Here is a 27,480-nt window from a genome sequence, read left to right as displayed (position 1 = left end):
TTAACATTTTTATTGTCAATAAATTTGCAATGAAAGGCCATTTCTCTTGCTAATGTTACTTTCCTGAATAATTTAACTATCAGCCACATGTACAAAGGTCAGATCTTAAACCATGTCCATGTGGCATGTTGTCTAGACAGCTGCCCTGTGCTTTTCTTGACCTAATTTATTTACCTCTGGTCATTCTGTCCTTCAGCCCAACTGTCACTGTTTATGCTGATCCACCTATTTTAGTATTTACCTTTTGATTGCTGAAGTTGAGTAAGGCTTGAATTACAGATTAAGTTAATGTCAGACATGGGTCAGGTTTGCCTAAACATCAGACTGTTACCCCATGGTTCTTCTGTCTGAACGAAGGCAGCCTAAAAAAGACGCAAGAGTCTACAAGCCAGAATGGCGAATACAGTTATATGTACTCTTACTTTACCGGTTGTCCGTGCTGTTTAGCTTTTTGGCAGTAGGAGGTGGAGATGGGGTATCCACAGGAATACTTTTTGCGGCGTCGGTAGGTTCTGTCACTTGTATTTTCCTGAGGCATTACATGTGATGCACAATATGTAAACAATAGCTGAATGTAACCGAACTTAGTCGACCAAAGCACATTTCCTTGCCAGCTGATTGCATGGGAAATGTTCGGTTAGGTTCGGCCATATTGTGTAAGTGTTTGTCGCGTGCGAAAAACTGACATGCAGACCCACATACTGAAGGTCTGGGTGATAATACAAACTAATAGCAAAATTAGATGTTATTAGCGAAATGCTATAGAGAGAAAACAAACAAACTAATAGCAAAGACGGGCAAATCCAGCTCTTCAAGTTATACGCTTCCCTGTCGATATTTTGCCTTAGATTACCTCCGACGTGGGGACAAATTCAGCGGACAATGGGTAAAGTAATTTGATATGTTTGTTCAACATTCTGACTTAATGGGTCTGTTCGGGAATTCTGAGCCTACATGTTAGAGACGAGTAAGCATTTCACTCTTGGATTCTAAGAGGGCTTTCACACATGGTTTGGTGAGGTTTTTCCAAACTCTGGTGTAGGCTTGGGCACAATCCATATTTTCATATCGTCACACCATCATTCTCTCATCCCGGAATTTACGATATTATAGGGCATAGCACACAAGGGGGCGCTAAAAACGCAAGAAAAGACCATTGGGCCTCTTACCAGAATGGTAACAAAATTTAATACAAACTAATAGCAAAATCAGATGCTATTAGCGAAATGCTATAGATCAAAAAAAAAAAAAAAAACGAATAGCAAAGACGGGCAAATCCAGCTCTTCAAGTTATACAAGCATAGCTAGTAGCTACCGAATGTCATTTTCGGGGAATGTGGACATTTACATGCGAAAGTGAACAAGAGAAATTTGTCAAATGAACAAAGTTGTGATGCATGTTTTACTGAAGGAAGAGCAGCATGTTTACACGGATAAGAACGGAGGAGAAAAAATAAGGTAGCTGTACACAAAGCATCCAGAGCTCTTTGACTTATGGCAGAAAGCCATGATAAGATGCACTATATCGGTGAGTCTCTGTTGTGCAGGTGCACATTAGGTGATGAAGTTATTACCCTTGTATGCAATTCACTACTTAATGTTTGCCATTAGCTACATTACATGGCTAAAAGTATGTGGACATCTGCTCGTCAAGCATTTCATTCCAAAATCATGGGAATTAATATAACAGCCTCCACTCTTCTGGGAAGGATTTCCACTAGATGTTGGAACATTGCTGCAGGGACTTGCTTCCATTCAGCCACAAGAGCATTAGTGAGGTCGGGCACTGACGTTGGGTGATTAGGCCTGGCTCGTAGTCTGCGTTCCAATTAATCCCAAAGGTGTTCGATGGGGTTAAGGTCAGGGCTCTGTGCAGGCCAGTTAAGTTCTTCCACACTGATCTCTTTCACCAAAAAAATTCTGCATGGACCTCGCTTTGTGCACGGTGGCATTGTCATTTTGAAACAGGATAGGGCCTTCCTCAAACTGTTGCCACAAAGTTGGAAGCACAAAATCGTCTAGAATGTCATTGTATGCTGTAGCATTATGATTAACCTTGACTGGAACTAAGGGGCCTAGCCCGAACCATGAAAAACAGCATGAGACCATTAGTAGCGTTCTCCTGGTATCTGCCAAACCCAGATTTGTCCGCCGGACTCCCAGATGGTGAAGTGTGATTTATCACTCCAGCGAACACGTTTCCACTGCTCCAGAGTCCAATGGCAGCAAGCTTTTACACCACTTCAGCCAACGCTTGGCATTGCGCATGGTGATCTTAGGCTTGTAAGCGGCTGCTCGGTCATGGAAACCCATTTCATGAAGCTCCCGACGAACAGTTCTTGTGCTGACATTGCTTCCAGAGGCAGTTTGGAACTCGGTAGTGAGTGTTGTTAGCCGAGGACAGATGATTTTTACAGGCTTCAGCACTTGACGGTCCTGTTCTGTGAGCTTGTGTGGCCTACCACTTCGCGGCTGGTTTGTTGTTGCTCCGAGACGTTTCCACTTCACATTAACAGCACCTACAGTTAACCGGGGCAGCTCTAGCAGTGCAGAAATCTGACGAAGTGACTTGTTGGAAAGGTGGCATCCTATGACGGTGCCACGTTGAGTCACTGAGCTCTTCAGTACAGGCCATTCTACTGCCAATGTTTGTCTATGGAGGTTGCATGGCGGTGTGCTCGATTTTATAAACCTGTCGCAATGGATGTGGCTGAAATAGCCAAATTCACAGATTTGTATTTATTTATATATATATATATATATATATATTTTATATTTTATTTTATATATATATATATTTTTTAAATATATATTTATATTTTTTTATATATTTATATTTTTTTGCACAACAGAGACTCACCGATAGATATAGAACGCTATGGAGTCACCAGCTCGTTTTCTCCCGTTGTGCTGTTTACAAACACACATGACTGGCTCAACTGTTCTGGGGAACTACGGTAAGCTTCGTCATGTGACAGGTGCAATGAACGCAATCAGCTTTATCTCTTAACGTGTTGACTGAAGTTATTAACTTAAAGTAGCTACAAATTTTCAAATGTATTTAAAATATTCAAATATTCAAACTGTGTGAAAATGCCCTAAAAAAGCCTAAGGTCAGGTCCGTGAACAACACACACAAATCAACTTTACATGTCCCATGTTTACTGTACTGTGGTAGTAGCAAGATGCACTCTAGTGCCCCCTGTATTCTCTGCTTGCCATCACATATTGCCCGAGTCTCAGCTGACTAACCATGTTGACGCTTAACTGTATCGTTGCTGCTTCAGCACCTGGTGCTCACCTAAAGTATGTATTTCCCTTCCAGAACCACTAATGAACAGGATAAGGATCCACGTGTTGCCGTCAAGCTGGGGCCGTTTGTCCCAGACTGCCCGTACCCAAGAGCCCAAGGCCTGTTCCTTCACCCAGCGGCCCTGCTCCCAGCCCTGCCTGGAGGGAGTTCTGCATCAAACACGTCCTGGAGGACAAGAATTGCTTTAGGTGGAATGCCATGGCTCTCCAGGCCCAGTTGAGGAAGGCCTCATCTGGTCCCTCTCCTGAGGCCTTCCTATCTCTGCTCAGTGGATACAACTGCACTGAGACCGATGAGCAGGACAGTGGCCGCAGTGAAGCCAGCCTCATCCTAGGTGTGAAATGCTTCTGCACCATCTTTTTTCTTTCTACACATATGCATTGGCAACATATTTTAACCTCCTATTTTATTTATCAGAGACCATGCACAACAAAATGTGTTGCACCATATTTAACAGCTCATTTTTTACTCTCCGGTGTCCTGATAGCTGTTCTTTTTTATAATAGTTGCTATTCCAGGTAAAGGGAGCATTTACTATTAAGTGCATGGTCCCATTCCTGTACATTCCTCCACTGCATTGAGCCAAGTCACAGTCCAGGGGAGCTGATGAGGATTGTCTGTCCAGCTGTCCTCATCTACAGAGTGAGGGTGAACAGGGACCACTCGTTCCTGACCAGACCTGTAGTGGAGACCCAGACAGTGAAGCTGACAGCATTGACAATAACCACAAGGACGATCTTAAGTAAGAATGCAATATTCGGATACTGTGTTCTCTACCACATTACATACAGTTGAAGTCGGAAGTTTACATACACCATAGCCAAATACATTAAACTCAGTTTTTCACAATTCCTGACATTTAATCATAGTAAAAATTCCCTTAATTAGGTCAGTTAGGATCACCACTTTATGTTAAGAATGTGATGTCAGAATGATAGTAGAGAGAATGGTTTATTTCAGCTCTTATTTCTTTCATCACATTCCCAGCGGGTCAGAAGTTTACATACACTCAATTAGTATTTGGTAGCATTGCCTTTAAATTGTTTAACTTGGGTCAAACGTTTCGGGTAGCCTGCCACAAGCTTCCCACAATAAGTTGGGTGAACTTTGGCCCATTCCTCCTGACAGAGCTGGTGTAACTTAGTCAGGTTCAAAGGCCTCCTTGCTCGCACACGTTTTATCAGGTCTGCCCACAAAGTTTTTTTTATAAGATTGAGGTCAGGGCTTTGTGATGGCCAGTCCAATAACTTGACTTTGTTGTCCTTAAGCCATTTTGCCACAACTTTGGAAGTATACTTGGGGTCATTGTCCATATGGAAGACCCATTTGCGACCAAGCTTTAACTTCCTGACTGATGTCTTGAGATGTTGCTTCAATATATCCACATTATTTTCCTGCCTCATGATGCCATCTATTTTGTGGAGTGCGCCAGTCCCTCCTGCAGCAAAGCACCCCCACAACATGATGCTGCCACCCCGTGCGTTACGGTTGGGATGGTGTTCTTCGGCTTGCAAGTCTCCCCCTTTTTCCTCCAAACATAACGATGGTCATTATGGCCAAAGAGTTCTATTTTTGTTTCATCCAAGAGGACATTTCTCCAAAAAGTATGATCTTTGTATCCATGTGCAGTTGCAAACTGTAGTCTGGCTTTTTATGGCAGTTTTGGAGCAGTGGCTTCTTCCTCGCTGAGTGACTTTTGTCGTTATAGGACTCGTTTTACTGTGGATACAGATACTTTTGTACTCGTCTCCTCCAGCATCTTCACAAGGTCCTTTGCTGTTGTTCTGGGGTTGATTTGCACTGCTCGCACCAAAGTACGTTCATCTCTAGGACACAGACCTTGTCTCTTTCCTGAGCGGTAAGACGGCTGCGTGGTCCCATGGTATTTATACTTGCGTACTATTGTTTGTACAAATGAACGTGGTACCTTCAGGCATTTGGAAATTGCTCCCAAGGATGAACCGGACTTGTGGAGGTCTACCATTTTTTTCTGGGGTCTTGGCTGATTTCTTTGGATTTTCCCATGATGTCAAGCAAAGAGGAACTGAGTTTGAAGGTAGGCCTTGAAATACATCCACAGGTACACCTCCAATTGACTCAAATGATGTCAATTAGCCTATCAGAAGCTTCTAAAGTTATTTTATTGTAAAAAAAAAAAAAAGTTTATTTATAAAGTATTTTCTTTACTGCATTGTTGGTTAAGGGCTTGTAAGTAAGCACTTCACTGTAAGGTCTACACGTGTATTCAGCACATGTAACATAACATTTTATTTGATGTCTTGTTTTGAGGTGTTTCGACTGATTTCACTTCTATGCTAATATGGCTAAAATTCGCTAGCTAGCTTATCAACAACTAACAATGTATTTGAGAGACAAGTGCTCATTGTGCAAATGTATATATGTTTTCAATAAACATTTGGAGACTAAACATATTTTGTTAACAATCTAAGCCAACCCTGTCTGTTTTGCCCCAATGTTCCGCGTGCATCGGTTTTGTTGCTAAATAACCAACCTGTTTATAGCACCGTAAAACCACTCTGCTTGACCTTCCATGTTCAATACAGTGCCAGTAGAGGGCACAGTGTGATATTTTGCTGCAGACTGTACAGATAGTTTGCAAGATTTCGTGATTAACTTGTTAGCAAATGCATGTGGAACCTCTGTTCAAGATGTATTTTGTGTTAAAGTTGAAGCTGAAGTTTTTGTTTGAGGATTTTAACCTTTTTTGCCCTGTTATTGTGTGTTCTCTCTACAGGCCCATACAGTGAGATCCAGCCAGAGGTGTATTTTCTAAGTGGAGGGGACCCGCTGCTCTAACCATTTTATCCCAATGACACGACACTGCTCTCTCGTATCCATCATAGTATGATCTATGATCCATCATGGGTTGACTTTAAAATGTGCACGAATACAATAACTTACATGGACTTATGTAAGTTATTAATGCTCTTTGTGACAAAACCTACAACATAACCTTGAATGTTGCCATGTTAACCAGCCAACCTCGCTACTTCTTGGACATTTCCTTCAATTTCTTACATGTGCTTGAACTGAAGAAGATGCATGCACCTGCATTTTCACACTCCCTCTTATTGCTAACGCGGCCTTAATCAAGTCTGGCAGGTTTTTGTAGCTGTCCAGATCCAAACCAGGGCAACATTAACTTCTTCCCATGGTCTGTTGGTTTTCCCCCATTCTAGCAAAGGGGATAGTCAATTCAGTTGGAAGGAACAAACACTTCCTTTTCTCCTTAACAAATCATTATATCATTATTCCAAGCAGATGCATACATCCAACAATTGTTTTTAAATGTGACCTGCTTACAGTGCATTCAGAGAGTATTCAGACCACTTTACTTTTTCCACATTTTGTTACGTTACAGCCTTATTCTAAAATTGATTAAATTGTTTTTTCCCGCTCAATCGATCGGGTTCAAATCCGGGCTCTGGCTGGGCCACTCAAGGACATTCAGAGACTTGTCCCGAAGCCACTCCTTGCGTTGTCTTGGCTGTGTGCTTAGGATTGTTGTCCTGTTGGAAGGTGAGCCTTCACCCGAGTCTGAGGTCCTTAGCACTCTGGAGTAGGTTTTCATCAAGGATCTTTCTGTACTTTGCTCTGTTCATCTTTCCCTCGATCCTGACTAGTCTCAGTCCCTGCTGCTGTAAAATATCTTGGTGGTTCCAAACTCCTTCCAATTAAGAATGATTGAGGCCATGTTGTTCTTGGGGACCTTCAATGCTGCAGACATTTTTTGGTACCCTTCCCCAGATCTGTGCCTCGACACAATCCTGTCTCGGAGCTCTACGGACAATTTCTTCGACCTCATGGCTTGGTTTTTGCCCTGACATGCACTGTCAACTGTAGGACGTTATATAGACAGGTGTGTGCCTTTCCAAATCATGTCCAATTAATTGAATTTACCACAGGTGGACTCCAATCAAGTTGTAGAATCATCTCAAGGATGATCAATGGAAACAGGATGCACCTGAGCTAATTTTCGAGACTCATAGCAAAGGGTCTGAACACTTATGTAAATAAGCTATTTCTGTATTGTATTTTTTTTATACATTTGCAAAAATGTCTAAAAACCTGTTTTCTCTTTGTCACTATGGGGTATTGTGTGTAGATTGAGACAACAGTAGTTTAATCCACTTTAGAACAAGGCTGTAACGTAACAATGTGTGGAAAAGTCAAGCGGTCTGAATACTTTCTGAATGCACTGTATAGTCACCAAGAGTAAGCTGAACAAAATGACTGATGTAGCAAGTAATTCAGCTGTTGATTTAGCATGTTTTTCCAAGAATCAATAAATCCTGATTTAATTCAAAACTAAAGCCATTGTAAATGTGGTACAGATTATTGTTACACAAAACCAATCAAGCTTGTAAATAATTTGCACCTTCCAGCTTTTCATACAAGTACCCTAATACTGTTATTGTAGTGAGCTTGTGTGAAGTAACGCTAGTAATCTAGTAAGCTAGTAAGTCTAATTCATAGTGTAATTATATTAAGTTTATTGGTATGTGGTAATTGTAGTAACCCTGATAATCTCCATGTTATATGGGTTACTAACTGGTAGATGTTTGTTTCTGTTTAACTTCTTAATGCCATATGCATCTATGGAAATGCAATAACATCCTATAGATCTAATAGTCACGGTCTGTTGGTGTGGTCCACAAAGATGCAATCTAATACTTTATTTAATTAAGTGTTTATCCTTGACCATAAGACATCTACAAGGACAGTAACCAGGTACTGTTTAACATGTGTCCGGGGCTAAAGGATGTTCCGTGTGATAGGCCGGTCCACATGGGCCAGTCTGAGGAGCCTCGCTGCCCCCTGCATCTCTGCCTGCCACCCCCCATGTACCAGCCTGAACAGGAGACAGCCCTGGCCCCAGAGCAGCTAGATGCAGTACTACCCAGAGACATGTACCTGAGTGCTGCAGCGTTACAGCCCACAGAGAGCCTGCCGCTAGAGTTCAGCGACGTACGTAAAGTCTGACTCCCACCAAGTTTCCTGCTCTTATGATAAATCCATAATATAATGATTAACCCATTGCTAAATACCCCTTTTAAATTTTTTTTTACTGATTTTCACCCCAAATATACATTTTCACTCTCCCTAATCAAGTCTGGCAGCTTGTTGTAGCTGTTCAGATCCAAACCGGGCCATCATTAACCTCTTCCCATGGGCTGTTGGTTTTCCCCCATATTAACAAAGGGGATAGTCAATTCAGTTGGAAGGAATAAATGCCTCTCTTCCTCAAATGTTCACCCCCAAACTGTCTAAAATGTTGCATGTTGTTTTGACTCCCATGTTTTAAGTGTTATACACTCTGGTGGGGAATGCGAATGAGTGCAACTGCACTGAAAATGCAAACCTCTGCTCAAAGCTACTTCCTGCCGTTGCAACACAGCTGTCTAACGTGCTGACCACACTGCCAGCGTTGCGAGCGTTGAATAACATGCATGTGTACATTTTATTTTACAATTTCATCCAAACTGTTCGCCCACATTAATTAGCATCTGCGTAGCCAGGCACTAATATATTACTTGGTTCTATTTTTTATATTTGTGCGCTGCAAGTCCGGCCTCTCCCATCTCCTCATTGGGTTTTAGGAGCATATACCCACCCGTGTGGGGGATTGAAAGATGAACTGAAGTCCACACTCAAGTCCAGTTGGTGGTGGTAATGCACCTTTAAAGTTGGTTGCCAACTGCCATACAAAGTCCACAGAAGAAGACTGAAGGAGGAGAGGTTACTAGAAACTAACTAGGTTTCCCCTTTAATCTGTCGATTTAATTGTCAGAGTAGGTAACACATGCTTTTTTTGTGACTCAAAAGGGGTCAAAATTCTACAAAGATCCAGAAAATAACAACCCAATGTTTATATTCCAGGACAAATTAGCTAACAACAGCAAGCTAGCTAGCTAAATGTGCATGACCTGTCCTCAAATTAATTTAGTTGGTTCAGAGTTCGTTTTGATATTTCAACCTGGGTGTCCTGATGTGTGGTGTGGATGGACAAAATCAACATGCGCGCAATGGCGCATGCCCAGTCTAGTCAGCATGTAAGAATGTGTTAATATATTAATCATGACTGTCTCCAGGATTTGCACATGATTTCTCGCTTGATTTCCTGGGATGCCCGACAAAACCCAATAAAAAAGTTCAGGCTTTTTTTTAAGGCATGAATACAAACTTAAATGATGGGTCTTTGATACAAAAATATCTTCTAAAATACTAAAATAACACTTTGATACACACACCTAGAACAGCATTAACAAGGCTTACAGTTTGGTTATACATGCTCACAAAAATCTGCCTTTTACTTCCTTCCCCTGTAGCCTATTTAGCTGTATTAATCTACTTTGTTGAGGAATATAAACTTCTTGCAGCATAGGTCCTCCCCCCCATCTGTTAATTTCCTGTAGGACACCCCACTACATCCAGGACCTATGTCCATTCTGACATGTCACACAGCCTTGGCCCTGGAGGACCAGGCTATCAGGGCCATTGCTGAGGCCCCAAAGGACTTCCTGACCGGGGCTGTGTTGGACGCCTCAGGACACGACGACTCGGCTGACATGGAGCTCTGTGAGAGAGAGATGGAGTCTATAGAGGACCAGGTGAGATGTCATGTTTAATTCTTGATAATGATTGTGGACCAGTAGCCTTGTGAACCAGCCAGACCTGTCTATAGCTCACTCTTGTTAAACAGAATGGGGAGCACAATAATCAGGCTGGTCCTACGTGGCCAGTGGACCAGAGCCCTATATAGGTGTTTGTCTACCATTTTATTATGGTACTCTGCACCAACCCCCTTTTGTTGCAGCACTGTCAAAGCTGTTAAATTATACATTGACATTTTTGTCATTTAGCAGACGCTCTTATCCAGAGCGAATTACAGGAGCAATTAGGGTTGGGTTAAATTCGGAAGACACATTTCAGTTGAATGCATTCAATTGTACAACTCACTAGGTATCCCCCTTTCCCAAGTAGGGTTAAGTGCCTTGCTGAAGGGCACATCAACAGAATTTTCACCTAGTTGGCTCGGTGGCTCAACCTAGTTGGCTCGGTGATGGGGAGTGATTGGATGGGGAGTGTCGCTGTACTGCTATTTTCAGGTCTCTCCAGAGATGTTCGATTCAGTTCAAGTCCGGGCTCTGGCTGGGCCACTCAAGGACATTCAGAGACTTGTCCTGAAGCCACTCCTGCGTTGTTCTGGCTGTGTGCTTAGGGTCGTTGTCCAATTGGAAGGTCAGTCCCTGCCGTTGATGAAAATCTCCACAGCAGGATGCTGCCGCCACCTTGTATCACCGTACCGTAGGGATGTTGCCAGGTTTCCTCCAGACATGACGCTTGGCATTCAGGGCAAGAGTATCGAGTGTCAAATATTCTGAATACTTATGTAAATAAGATACACTACCTGTCAAAAGTTTTAGATCACCTACTCATTCAAGATTTTTCTTTATTTTTACTATTTTCTACATTGTAGAATAATAGAAGACGTCAAAACTATGAAATAACACATAAAATCAAGTGTTAAACAAAATCAAAATAGATTTGAGATTTGAGATAATTAAAATTGCCACCCTTTGCCTTGATGACAGCTTTGCACACTCTTGGCATTCTCTCAACCAGCTTCACCTGGAATGCTTTTCCAACAGTCTTGAAGGAGTTCCCACATATGTGGAGCACTTGTTGGCTGCTTTTCCTTCACTCTGCGCTCCGGCTCATCCCAAATCATCTCAATTGGGTTGAGGTCGAGGGTGGATTGTGGAGGCCAAGTCACCTGATGCAGCACTCCATCACTCTCCTTCTTGGACAAATAGCCCTTACACAGTGTGTTGGGTCATTGTCCTGTTGGAAAAACAAATTATAGTCCCACTAAGCCCAAACCAGATGGGATGGCGTATCGCTGCAGAATGCTGTGGTAGCCATGCTGGTTAAGTGTGCCTTGAATTCTAAATAAATCACAGACAGTGTCACCAGCAAAGTATCCCCACACCATAACACTTCCTTCTCCATGCTTTACGGTGGGAAATAAAAGTGTGGCAATCATCCGTTCACCCACACCGCGTCTCACAAAGACACGGTTGTGTCCACGGTTGGAACCAAAAATCTCCAATTTGGACTCATCAGAACAAAGGACAAATTGAAGCAAATGTCCATTGCTCGTGTTTCTTGGCCCAAGCAAGTCTCTTCTAATTGGTGTACTTTAGTAGTGGTTTCTATGCAGCAACTCGACCATGAAGGCCTGACTCAATCTCCTCTGAACAGTTGATGTTGATGTCTGTTACTTGAACTCTGAAGCATTTATTTGGGTTGCAATTTCTGAGGCTGGTAAGTCTAATGAACTATCCTCTGCAGCAGAGGTAACTCTGGGTCTTCCATTCCTGTGGCGGTCCAGTTTCATCATAGTGCTGGTTTTTGCGACTGCACTTGAAGAACATTCAAAGTTCTTCATTTTCCACATTGACTGACCTTCATGTCTTAAAGTAATGATGGACTGTTGTTTCTCTTTGCTTATTTGAGCTGCTGTTGCCATAATATGGATTTTTTTTTTTTTTTTTTGGGGGGGGTGGATCAGCTTAATATTGCGGAAAGAATGTTGCTTCCAATGTAATTGTCTGCATCATTTCCAATCCCCCATATTTTTTGGGGGTAAATATATATATCCATTCACGTATGCATACATATACACATATATACATACACATAACTACATAGACATACATACTTTTTTAAAGAGTATACCTTTATTATTATTCCCCGCAAACCCTACCACCGATTCCCTAATTGGAGTAAACTGATAAACATTTCTGTTTTTACCTTCAATTTATACATCTTATACACATTTTACAGACACAGTCTACTTTATAATAGTTCTCTCTTGTTTGTTCTTAGTCCTTCCTCTATTTCTGTTGTCCATCCAGTTTGATTTCCACTTGTAACTGTGCTATTTCACAATAGCTCCGCACCTATACACATTTCACAGATCCCGTATGCCCTACATTGTTTATCTTGTTATTAGTCCCACCCTTCAGCTCCACTCAACCTTTCCCACCTATCTTCCAACATCATCCATTTCGGATTTTTATTTGCCATATATTTTTCAACTGTGCTGTGATGCTTCACAAAAGATTTGAATCTTCCTATTCTCATAGCTTCCACGGATTGTAAATTAAAAAATTTTTTTTTTGCTAAAATAATTATTATATTATTGATTGATTGACTATGGCTTTTCAAATCCCCCAGTATTGCTATCTGTAGCGTTAGTTCTACGCAAATGTTGCAATTCTTCAACCATTCCTGGACCTGTGACCAAAAACGAGCTACATGCGGACAATACCAAAATAAATGGTCTAATGACTCTGCCTCCTCACAGCAGAATCTACAGAGCTGGGAAGATTGTATCCCCCATATATATAACATTCTATTAGTTGCAAGAATTTTGTACAATAATTTAAATTGAAAAATTCGAAGTTTTGAATCCGGCGTTGTTTTGCGTATCAATTCATAAACCATGTGCCATGGAATGGGTACATCGAAAATCTCTTCCCAACTATTTTGCAATTTATATGGCACAGCTGTAAGTTTTTTGGTCCTGAAATGAAATTGGTATGTTTTTATTTATCACACTTTTCTTTAACCATTTATGTTCTTTAATATAAGACCGACATACAAGTTCCTTACTTTTATCCCCTTCCACCTGCCTCTTCCATTTTTGTGGTAATGCTGCAATTAATTGGTTGTAATTTTGGGTAGAGCAGACATTTCCATATGTCTGTGTTAGCTGCATGTGTGACATTACTCCACCAGTCCTATTTATGATATCATTCACAAAAATTATATATTTTTTAAACATTTCTTCGATAAATACAGTTTTTTTATCAATTACTATATTTGAATTTAACCACAAGATTTGTTGTACTATTTGTTCCGTCCTTTCAGGTGGATTAAACTGAAATTGCAACCAACTTTCTAAGGCTTGTTTAAAAAATAAAGATATTTTGGAGATTATTTCCTTTTCAAGCAACCGAAAGTGAGCAGGTGTAATCTGAATAAAGGGAAAAAGGCCCTTCTTGAACATAGGATGAGACATTCGTACCAATCTACTAGAGAACCAGTTTGGATTTAAGTATAACTTTTGTATGACTGATGCATTTAGTGAGAGGTCTAATGCTTTAATATTTAATAATTTCTGCCCTCCGAATTCATATTCGTTATATAAATAGGCCCTTTTAATTTTATCTGGCTTGCCGTTCCAAATAAAATTGAATATTTTTTGTTCATATAATTTAAAAAGCAGGTCACTAGGTGTAGGCAAAACCATAAGCAAATAGGTAAACTGTGATATGATTAAAGAGTTAATCAGGGTGATTTTCCCACAAATAGACAGGTATTTTCCTTTCCATGGTAGCAAGATCTTATCTATTTTTGCTAACTTTCTATAAAAATTTATTGGAGTGAGATCATTTCTTTCTTTTGGGATTTGTATACCGAGTATGTCCACATCACCGTCAGACCATTTAATTGGTAAACTACATGGCAATGTAAAATGTGTATTTTTTAGTGATCCAATACGTAATATGGTACATTTATCATAATTTGGTTTTAATCTAGAGAGGATGGCAAATGTATCTAGATCCTCTAAGAGGCCGTGGAGAGATTCTAGTTGTGGTTTTAAAAGAAAACATGAATCATCAGCGTACAATGACACCTTAGTTTTTAGGCCCTGGATTTCTAATCCCTTAATATTAATGTTTGATCTAATTTTAACAGCTAACATTTCGATGGCAATAATAAATAGATATGCCGATAGTGGACAACCTTGTTTTACTCCTCTAGATAGTTTAAAACTTTCTGAGATGTAGCCATTATTTACTATTTTACACCTAGGGTTACTATACATAATTTTTACCCATTTTATAAGAGATTCCCCAAAATTGAAATATTCTAGGCATTTATATATAAACTCCAGTCGTACTTTATCAAAAGCCTTTTCAAAATCAGCTATGAAAACCAGGCCTGGTGTCCCCGATATTTCATAGTGTTCTATTGTTTCCAGTACTTAACTTATATTATCTCCAATGTATCGTCCATGTAAAAAACCTGTCTGATTAGGATGAATAATATCTGACAAAACTCTTTTTATTCTATGCGCCAAGCATTTTGCTAGGATTTTTGCATCACAACACTGAAGTGTAAGAGGTCTCCAATTTTTTAAATGGACTGGATCTTTATATATACCACTTGGGTCCTGTTTCAGTAATAATGATATCACACCTTCTTGTTGCGTGTCTGATAATCTATCATTTATATAGGAGTGGTTAAAACAAGCTAATAATGGTCCTTTGAGTATATCAAAAAAAAAAATGTATACTTCCACTGGTGTGCCATCCAGTCCTGGAGTTTTCCCATCCTTAAAGGCCCCAATTGCATCAAGTAGTTCCTCCTCTGTAATTAGGCCTTCACATGAGTCTTTCTGTACAGATGTTAATTTTACATTATTATTAGGGGAAAAATCCATACAATTAGTTTCAGTTAGTGGAGATGGAGGAGCCTGAAACGAAAATATATTCTTAAAGTAATTTACTTCCTCTTTCAAAATATCATTTGGTGAATCATGCGTGACTCCATCATTTCTAACAAGTTTTAATACGTTTTTTTTGGTAGCATTTCTATATTGAAGATTGAAAAAGAATTTGGTGCATTTTTCCCCATATTCCATCCAGTTCGCTTTATTTTTATAATATATTACACTGGATCTTTCTTGAATAAGTTCCTCCATTTCTTTTTGTTTTTCCTCTAACTTATTCTGTGCCTCTATGGTACCGTTTTTATTGTTATCTAACTGTACTGTTAGTCCTTCAATTTCCTTTGTTAATATGGACTCTTTTGATCGAAATTGTTTTTGTTTTATAGATGAGTACTGAATTGCATGGCCTCTAAAGGCACACTTAAAAGTGTCCCATACAATATGGGGATCTGCTGTACCTATGTTATGTCTAAAAAAGTCAGTTATAAATTCTTCTGTCCTAGTTCTAAACAATTTATCATCTAGTAGGCTTTGATTAAATTTCCAATATCCTCGCCCACGTGGAAATTCTGTAAGAGTAATATATATGCCAATTATGTGATGGTCCGACCGCATTCTGTCCCCTATCAAACACTTTTTAACTTTTGGTGCCAGAGAGAATGATATAAGAAAGTAGTCAAGGCGACTAGCTTGATTAAGCCTCCGCCATGTATATCTCACTAGGTCAGGGTATTTAAGTCTCCATATATCCACTAATTCCAATATATCCATGACATTCCTGATTTCCGTAAGTGCCTGAGGGTGATAGTTTGTAGTGTGATTTCCTTTCCGGTCCATAGAGGTATTTAAGACCGTATTAAAATGTCCCACTATAATAATAGAGTCTAGTGTTGCTTGTAGAGTTGATACATTCTTATATATATTGTCAAAGAAGCTTGGATCATCATTATTCGGACCGTATAGGTTAATAAGCCATATGTTTATTGTCCAATAACATATTTAAAATAATCCATCTACCTTGAGGATCTGTTTGGACAAGTTGCACATTTGGATCAAAGTTATTATTAATTAAAACCATCACCCCTTTTGAATTTCTTTGCCCATGGGAGAAATATATTTCGCCCCCCCCAGTTCTTTTTCCACAAAACTTCATCTAAAACTGTCGAATGGGTTTCCTGTAAACAGTAGATATTATAATCCTTCTCTTTTAGCCAGGTAAATACGGATCGTCTTTTCTTATTATCTGCTAAGCCATTACAATTGTAACTGGCTATACTTATTTCACCACTTACCATAATGAGACACACCTTTCAATTATTTTTATCAAAGTATATGTTTTTAAACGTCCTATTAAAAAGTAACATAATGATTGAGTGTCTATATAGTTGTACCATGACATTTGCATCTCCACTAAGCAAACCTCCAATTGGTCCCCACTATTCCACCCGCCAAAAGCCCCCATCTCGAGTTGGGTTGTCATCCCAATGCCCGGCAGACCACCCCCGACCCCCCGCATCGCAGAGCCCCGGACCGACTGGGATCCATCCTTCAAAAGTGCACACAGCGTCATCCACCGAACCGAAGCAGATCCATTGCCAAATGCATTTCCATCGCCCTCACCTCGATTTTTATTACATATTGCTGTGAATCATCCTCTATAGTCCCTAACATCTTTTACTTCTTCCTTCGCAACAGTTGTGGGATACACACATACACCCACACACATTCAGCCCTTACCCCCACACAACCATATATATATATATTTTTTTCTTTTCTTCTTAAAAACTCAACTTCAAAACACTCTCCTGCAACCCACCTCACCAAATGTGGTGCGGATCTGTTTTTTTTCTTTTTCTCAAAAGTATTATTCACCTCGTATCCGAAATCTACAACAGAAGCTAGCCAGAAGTTAGCCAGCTCACAAGCTAACGTTAGTAGTTCAGCTAACCACAGCTAGCGCTCATCAGCTATCCTTTAGCTCGGAAAACTATTGCCAGTTTTGTACAACGCGACTCAGACCAGAGCATACCAGACCTATTTTCTCTCCATATCCCCGGATTTTTACCGCAAGCTCTGGACATTTACACCTGGATCTTGCAGCTAACTAGCTGCTATCCGAGTGACTATTGGCTAACATCAATTCCGGAGCAAACACCAATTATCCCGGAGCTAGCCAGCTGAAGAGTTCCATCAGCCACTCCTGGGCTACAATCACCTATCCGGACCCGTTTTACTGCCGATGCGGAGCCCCACCGGGCCTTCACGACTGGGATACCGACGTGATCTGCCCGAGGGAGTATTTCAACTGGCCCCTCCATCGCGACGTAACCTGAACGTCCATATGCTAACTGCGGCCCGCTAATCGTTAGCTGTCTTGAGCATATCGGCTGCTATCTGAACAGGTCTATCGAACAATCTTCTTAGGCCACTATAACTATTTTGACAATTGGATTGGTCCCCTCTACCACACGGAACCCCACTAATCTACCGACGGAATTGCACGGCGTGGCTAAAAACAGACCTCCATCTTCTGTTAGCTTGCTACCCATGACTAGCTGTCTGAATCACGAAGCTAGCACCAGTTAGCAAACACAATTCTACAATTCACAACCTCTCTTTCGCCATCCGGCTTGGATTCTCTGTCGACACGACCACGTCTGGTCTGCAGACAAATACCCCATCCGCTGTGCCCTCAACCGGCCTCCGTCTGAGCAGACCCCCTCCGTCTGAGCAAACCACCCCCCGGGCTACTAACTTTAAACGCCGCGGGCTTTCTTAGTGGAGGCCTCACTGCTCCATCTACGGCTGCCCCCTGGACACTATGATCACTCGGCTACATAGCTGATGCCTGCTTGACTGTCCATTAATTCACGGTACTCCATTCCGTTTATTTGTGTTTTATCTGTCGGCTCTGTGCTTTAACTCAGGATCTGTGTGTAGTTAATCCGACCCTCTGCCTGCTCGTCGCCATTTTTACCTGCTGTTGCTGTGTTAGCTGACTAGCTGCTGTTATCTCACCTGTTGTTTTAGCTAGCTCTCCCAATCAAGACCTGCAATCACTTTATGCCTTATTGTATGTCTCTCTCAAATATCAATATGCCTTGCATACTGTTGTTCAGGCTAGTTATCATTGTTTTGGTTTGCAATGGACCCCGTAGTTCCACTCTCTGTACCTCTGATACCTCCTTTGTCCCACCCCCCACACATGCGGTGACCTCACCCATTGAGACCAGCATGTCCAGAGATACAACCTCTCTTATCATCACCCAGTGCCTGGGCTTGCCTCCGCTGTACCCGTGCCCCACCATACCCTGGTCTGCACATTATGCCCAGAATCTATTCTACCACGCCCATAAATCTGCTCCTTTTATCCCTTGTCCCCAACGCTCTAGGCGACCAGTTTTGATAGCCTTTAGCCGCACCCTCATCCTACTACTCCTCTGTTCCTCGGGTGATGTGGAGGTAAACCCAGGCCCTGCATGTCCCCAGTCACCCTCATTTGTTGACTTCTGTGATCGAAAAAGCCTTGGCCTTATGCATGTCAACATCAGAAGCCTCCTCCCTAAGTTTGCCTTACTCACCGCTTTAGCACACTCTGCCAACCCTGATGTCCTTGCCGTTTCCGAATCCTGGCTTAGGAAGGACACCAAAAATTCTGAGATTTCCATACCCAACTATAACACTTTCCGTCAAGATAGAACTGCCAAAGGGGGAGGAGTTGCAATCTACTGCAGAGATAGCCTGCAAAGTTCTGTCATACTTTCCAGGTCTATGCCAAAACAGTTCGAACTTCTAATTTTAAAAATTAATCTCTCCAGAAATAAGTCTCTCACTGTTGCCGCCTGCTACCGACCCCCCTCGGCTCCCAGCTGTGCCCTGGACACCATCTGTGAATTGATCGCTCCCCATCTAGCTTCAGAGTTTGTTCTGTTAGGTGACCTAAACTGGGATATGCTTAACACCCGGCAGTCCTACAATCTAAGCTTGATGCCCTCAATCTCACTCAAATCATCAAGGAACCCACCAGGTACAACCCTAAATCCGTAAACATGGGCACCCTAATAGACATTATCCTGACCAACTTGCCCTCCAAATACACCTCTGCTGTCTTCAATCAAGATCTTAGCGATCACTGCCTCATTGCCTGTATCCGCCACGGGTCCGCGGCCAAACGACCACCCCTCATCACTGTCAAACGCTCCCTAAAACACTTCTGCGAGCAGGCCTTTCTAATCGACCTGGCCCGGGTACCCTGGAAGGATATTGACCTCATCCCGTCAGTTGAGGATGCCTGGTCATTCTTTAAAAGTTACTTCCTCATCATATTAGACAAGCATGCTCCGTTCAAAAAATGCAGAACCAAGAACAGATATAGCCCTTGGTTCACTCCAGACCTGACTGCCCTCGACCAGCACAAAAACATCCTGTGGCGAACTGCAATAGCATCGAAGAGCCCCCGCGATATGCAACTGTTCAGGGAAGTCAGGAACCAATACACGCAGTCAGTCAGGAAAGCAAAGGCCAGCTTTTTCAAGCAGAAATTTGCACCCTGTAGCTCTAACTCCAAAAAGTTCTGGGATACTGTAAAGTCCATGGAAAACAAGAGCACCTCCTCCCAGCTGCCCACTTCACTGAGGCTAGGTAACACGGTCACCACTGATAAGTCCGTGATAATCGAAAACTTCAACAAACATTTCTCAATGGCTGGCCATGCCTTCCTCTTGGCGACTCCAACCTTGGCCAACAGCCCCCCCCCCCCCCCGCTGCTACTCGCCCAAGCCTCTCCAGCTTCTCCTTTACCCATATCCAGATAGCAGATGTTCTGAAAGAGCTGGAAAACCTGGACCCATACAAATCAGCTGGGCTTGACAATCTGGACCCCCTATTTCTGAAACTGTCCGCCGCCATTGTCGCACCCCCTATTACCAGCCTGTTCAACCTCTCCTTCGTATCATCTGAGATCCCCAAGGATTGGAAAGCTGCCGCGGTCATCCCCCTCTTCAAAGGGGGAGACACCCTGGTCCCAAACTGTTATAGACCTATATCCATCCTGCCCTGCCTATCTAAGGTTTTCGAAAGCCAAGTCAACAAACAGATCACTGACCATCTCGAATCCCACCGTACCTTCTCCGCTGTGCAATCCGGTTTCCGAGCCGGTCACGGGTGCACCTCAGCCACGCTCAAGGTACTAAACAATGTCATAACCGCCATCGATAAAAGACATTACTGTGCAGCCGTCTTCATCGACCTGGCCAAGGCTTTCGACTCTGTCAATCACCATATTCTTATCGGCAGACTCAGTTGCCTCGGTTTTTCTAATGACTGCCTTGCCTGGTTCACCAACTACTTTGCAGACAGAGTTCAGTGTGTCAAATCGGAGGGCATGTTGTCCGGTCCTTTGGCAGTCTCTATGGGGGTACCACAGGGTTCAATTCTCGGGCCGACTCTTTTCTCTGTATACATCAATGATGTTGCTCTTGCTGCGGGCGATTCCCTGATCCACCTCTATGCAGACGACACCATTCTGTATACTTCCGGCCCTTCCTTGGACACTGTGCTATCTAACCTCCAAACGAGCTTCAATGCCATACAACACTCCTTCCGTGGCCTCCAACTGCTCTTAAACGCTAGTAAAACCAAATGCATGCTTTTCAACCGTTCGCTGCCTGCACCCGCACGCCCGACTAGCATCACCACCCTGGACGGTTCCGACCTAGAATATGTGGACATCTATAAGTACCTAGGTGTCTGGCTAGACTGCAAACTCTCCTTCCAGACTCATATCAAACATCTCCAATCCAAAATCAAATCTAGAGTCGGCTTTCTATTCCGCAACAAAGCCTCCTTCACTCACGCCGCCAAACTTACCCTAGTAAAACTGACTATCCTACCGATCCTCGACTTCGGCGATGTCATCTACAAAATAGCTTCCAATACTCTACTCAGCAAACTGGATGCAGTTTATCACAGTGCCATCCGTTTTGTTACTAAAGCACCTTATACGACCCACCACTGCGACCTGTATGCCCTAGTCGGCTGGCCCTCGCTACATGTTCGTCGTCAGACCCACTGGCTCCAGGTCATCTACAAGGCTATGCTAGGTAAAGTGCCGCCTTATCTCAGTTCACTGGTCACGATGGCTACACCCACCCGTAGCACGCGCTCCAGCAGGTGTATCTCACTGATCATCCCTAAAGCCAAAACCTCATTTGGACGCCTTTCCTTCCAGTTCTCTGCTGCCTGCGACTGGAACGAATTGCAAAAATCTCTGAAGTTGGAGACTTTTATCTCCCTCAACAACTTTAAAAATCTGCTATCCGAGCAGCTAACCGATCGCTGCAGCTGTACATAGTCCATCTGTAAACTACCCACCCAATTTACCTACCTCACCCCCCATACTGCTTTTATTTATTTACTTTTCTGCTCTTTTGCACACCAGTATCTCTTCTTGCACATGATCATCTGATGATTTATCACTCCAGTGTTAATCTGCTAAATTGTAATTACTCGATTTATTGCCTACCTCATGCCTTTTGCACACATTGTATATAGATTCTCTTTTTTTTCCTACCATGTTATTGACTTGTTTATTGTTTACTCCATGTGTAACTCTGTGTTGTTGTCTGTTCACACTGCTATGCTTTATCTTGGCCAGGTCGCAGTTGCAGGTCGCAGTTCTCAACTAGCCTACCTGGTTAAATAAAGGTGAAATAAAAAAAAATAAGCTCACCCTCTCAACAATTGCACCCTCCCAGAGCCCAACTCAAGATGGGTCATGATTTACAAATGTACTTGCAGTTGCAGCTGCATGAGAAGGCCTGCAAGACCGCGCAAAAAATGAGCATAAATGTAGAGATTTATTTACCATTGTCACATCCTAGATGATGGAGGTCAAATGTACACCTTCTTCCTGAAACACCCACAATACGGTCATCCATTTTGACCATCTTCCCAAGCATCTCCATGCAGTCCGATTGGTTTCGTGCCACCAGGGCCACAATAATATACCCCCTCTCTGAATGTCCGAGTGTGACCCCCTCCCCATGGGTTACTGCAGCTAGTGTTGCCAGCACTGCCACTGCCTGGGTGGGGGCACCCCACCGGAATCCCCACCGGCTAGGTACAAGGTCGTCAAGGTTCTCATTAGCAGCTTTGAGAATTTCCTTGTTTATTATGCTCTCCCTTTAGGGGGCTTTGGCTTTGCAGGACCAACCCTGCCAAGCAGGCTCAGAATCTTGAGAGGGCAGTACTGCTCTTGGTCCTTGACCTCATTTTGGCTGCATACAGACCGCTTACAGCATGCACATAAAACAGTTAGGGACTTCTCCTTAGTATCTGGGCCATTCATGTGGGTGTCTAGGGTAAAGGGCCATGGACCGTACCATTAAAATAGGATAATAAATAATTAGATATAATTTATTTTAAAAATGTAGTTCCCCATGATAGGACAATAAATAAATAAGACGTATAATTCATTATAAAAGTATATCCATCATCTGAACAACATTGAAAGCCCTCTCATACCCGGCCCACAGCAATACACTGGCTCTGGGATATGCACCTATTTCATTACTCACTCACTCAACTTTCCAAACATAACAAATAAAAATAAACACACACCACACCATCCACACATACTGTGCCTTCTGTTTACTTAGTTTTTATCTTCACTATGTATAAATAGTGCTTGTGTTCAATTAGTTATATGTGAAGATTTATAGAAAAGCTATATTTTGTATTGTATTGTTACAATCAGTAACCGGGCTTGAATTGTGTTTATTTTCCTCATCTATGAGAACTTTGTAATTTTTAAAATAACCATGGAGTAATCTTTGTGTCTCTGAACAACTGGTTATCAATATATAGTTTATCAACGACGAGAGCTACTCGTTTCGCTTTTAATCTATTTTCTTTGAAAATTGGATACAGAACTTTGCGCCGTTCTGCAATTTCTTTCGGAAACTGATCATTCATGCCAATTTTGGTCCCAGCAAGTCTTTTACCCAGGCTTTTAACCATTATTTTATCTTTAAATGAAGCAAATTTGGCAACGATTGGGCGTTCATACCTCTGCCCTCTGTCCTAGGCGGTGTACACGTTCAAGTTGGATCTTATCGATAACTTCGTGTGGAATCTGAAGCGCTGCAAAAAGGAACTCTCTAACTACAGATTCAGGAACCTCTCCTTCTTTCTCTTGGATACCTGTAAGTACCAAATTCTCTCTCATGGATCTAGTTTGTATGTCCAGTAAGCATTCCTTAAGAACGTTGCTCTCCTTTTTAAGTTCATTCATTTCGGTTTCAATCTTATTGACTGTCCCTTTTAGCGCGTGTGTTTCCTTCTCCAAAGCCGCAGCTTTTTCATCACTCATCTCTAGGCTTGCCTTCAACTCTTTTATATCTTTACTAACTAATTCAAGTATACCCAGTTTGTCATTTATTGATTTTAACAGATCGGTTTCGACCTTTACCATTGCCGGTGGTGAGAATATTAGATCGTCAGTGTCGGTTGAGGAGTCACGTTTTCGTTTTTGAATCGGTTCCCCTGTCTTACTCTCCGTCATGTTTGGGTGTAGCTTGTTTTCGTAATATTTGTCGATAAATGTCTCTAGTCTTAGGATTTGTTTTGTGTTATTATCCAGATTGAAGGTTATCACCCACCAGATTATTTAGTGCTAATATTTTAGTCTAATTTAGCAGATATTTCGAATATTATGTTTTATCTTGAGGTGCTCTACATAACTTCGTTCAGTCCGCCATTACCTTTACGTTACCTTTACGTCCGCCGTCTACGTCCTACCTTCCTAATGCCTAGGATGCCACCTTTCCAACAAGTCAGTTCGGCAAATTTCTGGACTTGGACTTTTACCAAATATTGCAGTTTTCTGTATATCCCCCCTACCTTGTCACAACACAACTGATTGGCTCAAACGCATTAAGAAGGAAATAAATTCTACAAATTAACTTTTAACAAGGCACACCTGTTAATTGAAACACATTCCAGATGACTACCTCATTAAGCTGGTTGAGAGAATGCTAAGAGTGTGACAGCTTTGCAAAGGCATAGGGTGGCTGTTTAAAGAATCTCAAATATAAAGTATGTTTTGATGGAACACTTTTTTGGGGTTACTACAGAATTCCATATGTTTAGACGTCTTCACTATTATTCTACAATGTAGAAAATAGTCAAAATAAAGAAAAGGCCTTGAATGAGTAGGTGTTCTAAAACTTTTGACCATCTGTTTTTAATTTTGAATACATTTGCACACATTTCACCGCTGGTTCTGCTCACACTGCCCAACCCTGTGCTTTGACCTCTTTCTCCCCTCTCTCTCCAGATGAAATCTCGCGTCTTGTGACGGCCGGCCGCCCAACAACCTGCCCGCTTGACCCTATCCCCTCCTCTCTTCTCCAGACCATTTCCGGAGACCTTCTACCTTACCTCACCTCGCTCATCAACTCATCCTTGACCGCTGGCTACGTCCCTTCCGTCTTCAAGAGAGCGAGAGTTGCACCCCTTCTGAAAAAACCTACACTCGATCCCTCCGATGTCAACAACTACAGACCAGTATCCCTTCTTTCTTTTCTCTCCAAAACTCTTGAACGTGCCGTCCTTGGCCAGCTCTCCTGCTATCTCTCTCAGAATGACCTTCTTGATCCAAATCAGTCAGGTTTCAAGACTAGTCACTCAACTGAGACTGCTCTTCTCTGTATCACGGAGGCGCTCCGCACTGCTAAAGCTAACTCTCTCTCCTCTGCTCTCATCCTTCTAGACCTATCGGCTGCCTTCGATACTGTGAACCATCAGATCCTCCTCTCCACCCTCTCCGAGTTGGGCATCTCCGGCGCGGCCCACGCTTGGATTGCGTCCTACCTGACAGGTCGCTCCTACCAGGTGGCGTGGCGAGAATCTGTCTCCTCACCACGCGCTCTCACCACTGGTGTCCCCCAGGGCTCTGTTCTAGGCCCTCTCCTATTCTCGCTATACACCAAGTCACTTGGCTCTGTCATAACCTCACATGGTCTCTCCTATCATTGCTATGCAGACGACACACAATTAATCTTCTCCTTTCCCCCTTCTGATGACCAGGTGGCGAATCGCATCTCTGCATGTCTGGCAGACATATCAGTGTGGATGACGGATCACCACCTCAAGCTGAACCTCGGCAAGACGGAGCTGCTCTTCCTCCCGGGGAAGGACTGTCCGTTCCATGATCTCGCCATCACGGTTGACAACTCCATTGTGTCCTCCTCCCAGAGCGCTAAGAACCTTGGCGTGATCCTGGACAACACCCTGTCGTTCTCCACCAACATCAAGGCGGTGGCCCGTTCCTGTAGGTTCATGCTCTACAACATCCGCAGAGTACGACCCTGCCTCACACAGGAAGCGGCGCAGGTCCTAATCCAGGCACTCGTCATCTCCCGTCTGGATTACTGCAACTCGCTGCTGGCTGGGCTCCCTGCCTGTGCCATTAAACCCCTACAACTCATCCAGAACGCCGCAGCCCGTCTGGTGTTCAACCTTCCCAAGTTCTCTCACGTCACCCCGCTCCTCCGCTCTCTCCACTGGCTTCCAGTTGAAGCTCGCATCCGCTACAAGACCATGGTGCTTGCCTACGGAGCTGTGAGGGGAACGGCACCTCAGTACCTTCAGGCTCTGATCAGGCCCTACACCCAAACAAGGGCACTGCGTTCATCCACCTCTGGCCTGCTCGCCTCCCTACCACTGAGGAAGTACAGTTCCCGCTCAGCCCAGTCAAAACTGTTCGCTGCTCTGGCCCCCCAATGGTGGAACAAACTCCCTCACGACGCCAGGACAGCGGAGTCAATCACCACCTTCCGGAGACACCTGAAACCCCACCTCTTCAAGGAATACCTAGGATAAAGCAATCCTTCTGCCCCCCCCCCCCCCCCCCCCCCTTAAAAGATCTGATGCACTATTGTAAAGTGGCTGTTCCACCGGATGCCATAAGGTGAATGCACCAATTTGTAAGTCGCTCTGGATAAGAGCGTCTGCTAAATGACTTAAATGTAATGTAAATGTAAACTTTTATTTATTTTTGCTTTGTCATTGTGGTATTGATGAGGAACATTTTTATTTATTTAATCAATTTTTGAATAAGGCTGTAACAATTTGGAAAAAGGGAAGGGGTCTGAATACTTTGCGAATGCACTGTATGTTGAAGTAAATATGTCAACACCATAGGAACAGACTATGGAAATTGTCTTTGTCTAAACTGCATTTCTTCTTGTTCTCTCCAGATTGTCATGGAGGTGAAGGGGAACCTACAGAAAACTCAACAGAATGGGACCATGTTGCTGCAGATGAGAAACTATTTACCTCAACCTATGTTTTAATGGGTTGAAAAGACTAAATCCCACCCATATAAAAAAAAAGACATGTTGAATTCCAGCATCAGTGCCTGACCTCAATAATGCTCTTATTTTTATTTAACTAGGCAAGTCAGTTAACAACAAATTCTTATTTTCAAGACGGCCTACAAACAGTGGCTTAACTGCCTTGTTCGGGGGCAGAACGACAGCTCAGCTTGGGGATTCGATCTTGCAACCTTTTGGTTACTAGTCCAACGCTCTAACCACTAGGCTACCTGCTGCCTCTTGTGGCTGAATGGATCAAGTCCACACAGCAATGTTCCAACATCTAGTGGAAAGCCTTCCCAGAAGAGTGGAGGCTGTTATAGCAGCAAAGGGGGGGACCAACTCCATATTAATGCCCATGATTTTGGAATGAGATGTTCGACGAGCACGTGTCCACATACTTTTGATCATGTGTACATACCTCAAGTACCTTGTACCTCTGCACATTGATCTGGTACAGATACTCGCTGTATATAGCCCCATTCTTGTATTTGTTTTTTTCCCTCGTTTAGTTACAAAAATAAAATAGTAACTCTGCGTTGTTGGGAAAGGTTCTGTAAGCAAGCATTTCACTGAGTTGTGTACACCAGTTGTATTCGGCGCATGTAACAAATAAAATGATTTCTAAGCTTTACATAGGCAGAAATTATATATTTTTTTATACAATAACATACTTTAGATTGAAGGCAGGAAATGGCAATAGTAGGCTTGGTGCTAAAATTACTTTCTAGATTAGGACTAATAAGAAAGTCAGTCTATAGAAATGTGTTTTAAGGCCCGTTTTTAAAAATTCAGATTAGTGGAGCAGCTCTTGTCAGGGAGAGAGTTCCACAGGTGAGGGGCAATGGAGCAGAAGGCTCAGTCCCCCAAAGTACATGTCTTGGGGACGTGAAGCAGTGGTGTGTTGCAGGAGTGGCATGTGTGATGTGGCTCATTGATAGAAATAGGTCACTAATGTAGGTGGGGCAAAATCCATTCAAGGCTTTTAACACCAGGAGGATCATTTTAAAGTCAGTCCTATAGTTGACCGGTAGCCAGTGGAGTTCGGCAAGGATGGGGGTGATGTGGACTATTCTAGAGAAGCCTCTGAAGTGATTTGGCTGGAAGGCCCCCGAACAGTGTTGTCGATTTGGGAGACGATCAATGCGTGGATGAGTTTCTCTGCATCTGGCTGGGAAAGCGATGGTTTGAGCTGGGCGATGGTTTGAGCTGGGCGATGCTTCTTAGGTGGAAAAAAGGGT

At 42.7% G+C, this 27,480-nt stretch overlaps 1 protein-coding gene across 4 annotated transcripts; it reads left to right on the top strand.

Moving 5' to 3' along the window:
- Nucleotides 1-201: 201 nt before the first annotated feature.
- On the top strand, nt 202-26,873 carry LOC129829731 (KAT8 regulatory NSL complex subunit 2-like). 4 transcript variants are annotated; one of them, XM_055891616.1, is made up of 8 exons: nt 2,858-2,957; nt 3,326-3,647; nt 3,820-5,369; nt 6,069-6,164; nt 8,054-8,302; nt 9,751-9,945; nt 22,948-23,065; nt 26,123-26,873. In XM_055891616.1, the coding sequence occupies exons 4-8, from the start codon at nt 6,144-6,146 to the stop codon at nt 26,224-26,226; spliced, it is 687 nt and encodes a 228-aa protein (XP_055747591.1). In that variant the 5' UTR covers nt 2,858-2,957; nt 3,326-3,647; nt 3,820-5,369; nt 6,069-6,143; the 3' UTR covers nt 26,227-26,873. The 4 variants fall into 4 exon arrangements, with proteins under 4 accessions (XP_055747593.1, XP_055747591.1, XP_055747590.1 ...); XM_055891618.1 differs by lacking the exon at nt 2,858-2,957 and adding an exon at nt 202-505 and having other exon boundaries at nt 3,326-5,369; XM_055891615.1 differs by having other exon boundaries at nt 3,326-4,055.
- Nucleotides 26,874-27,480: the final 607 nt, after the last annotated feature.

Source organism: Salvelinus fontinalis, chromosome 31, assembly GCF_029448725.1.
Source record: "Salvelinus fontinalis isolate EN_2023a chromosome 31, ASM2944872v1, whole genome shotgun sequence".
In the NCBI taxonomy this organism is placed as follows: Eukaryota; Metazoa; Chordata; class Actinopteri; order Salmoniformes; family Salmonidae; genus Salvelinus; species Salvelinus fontinalis.
Note: the sequence above shows the minus strand (reverse complement) of the source record. Positions and strands in the feature narration are given on the sequence as shown.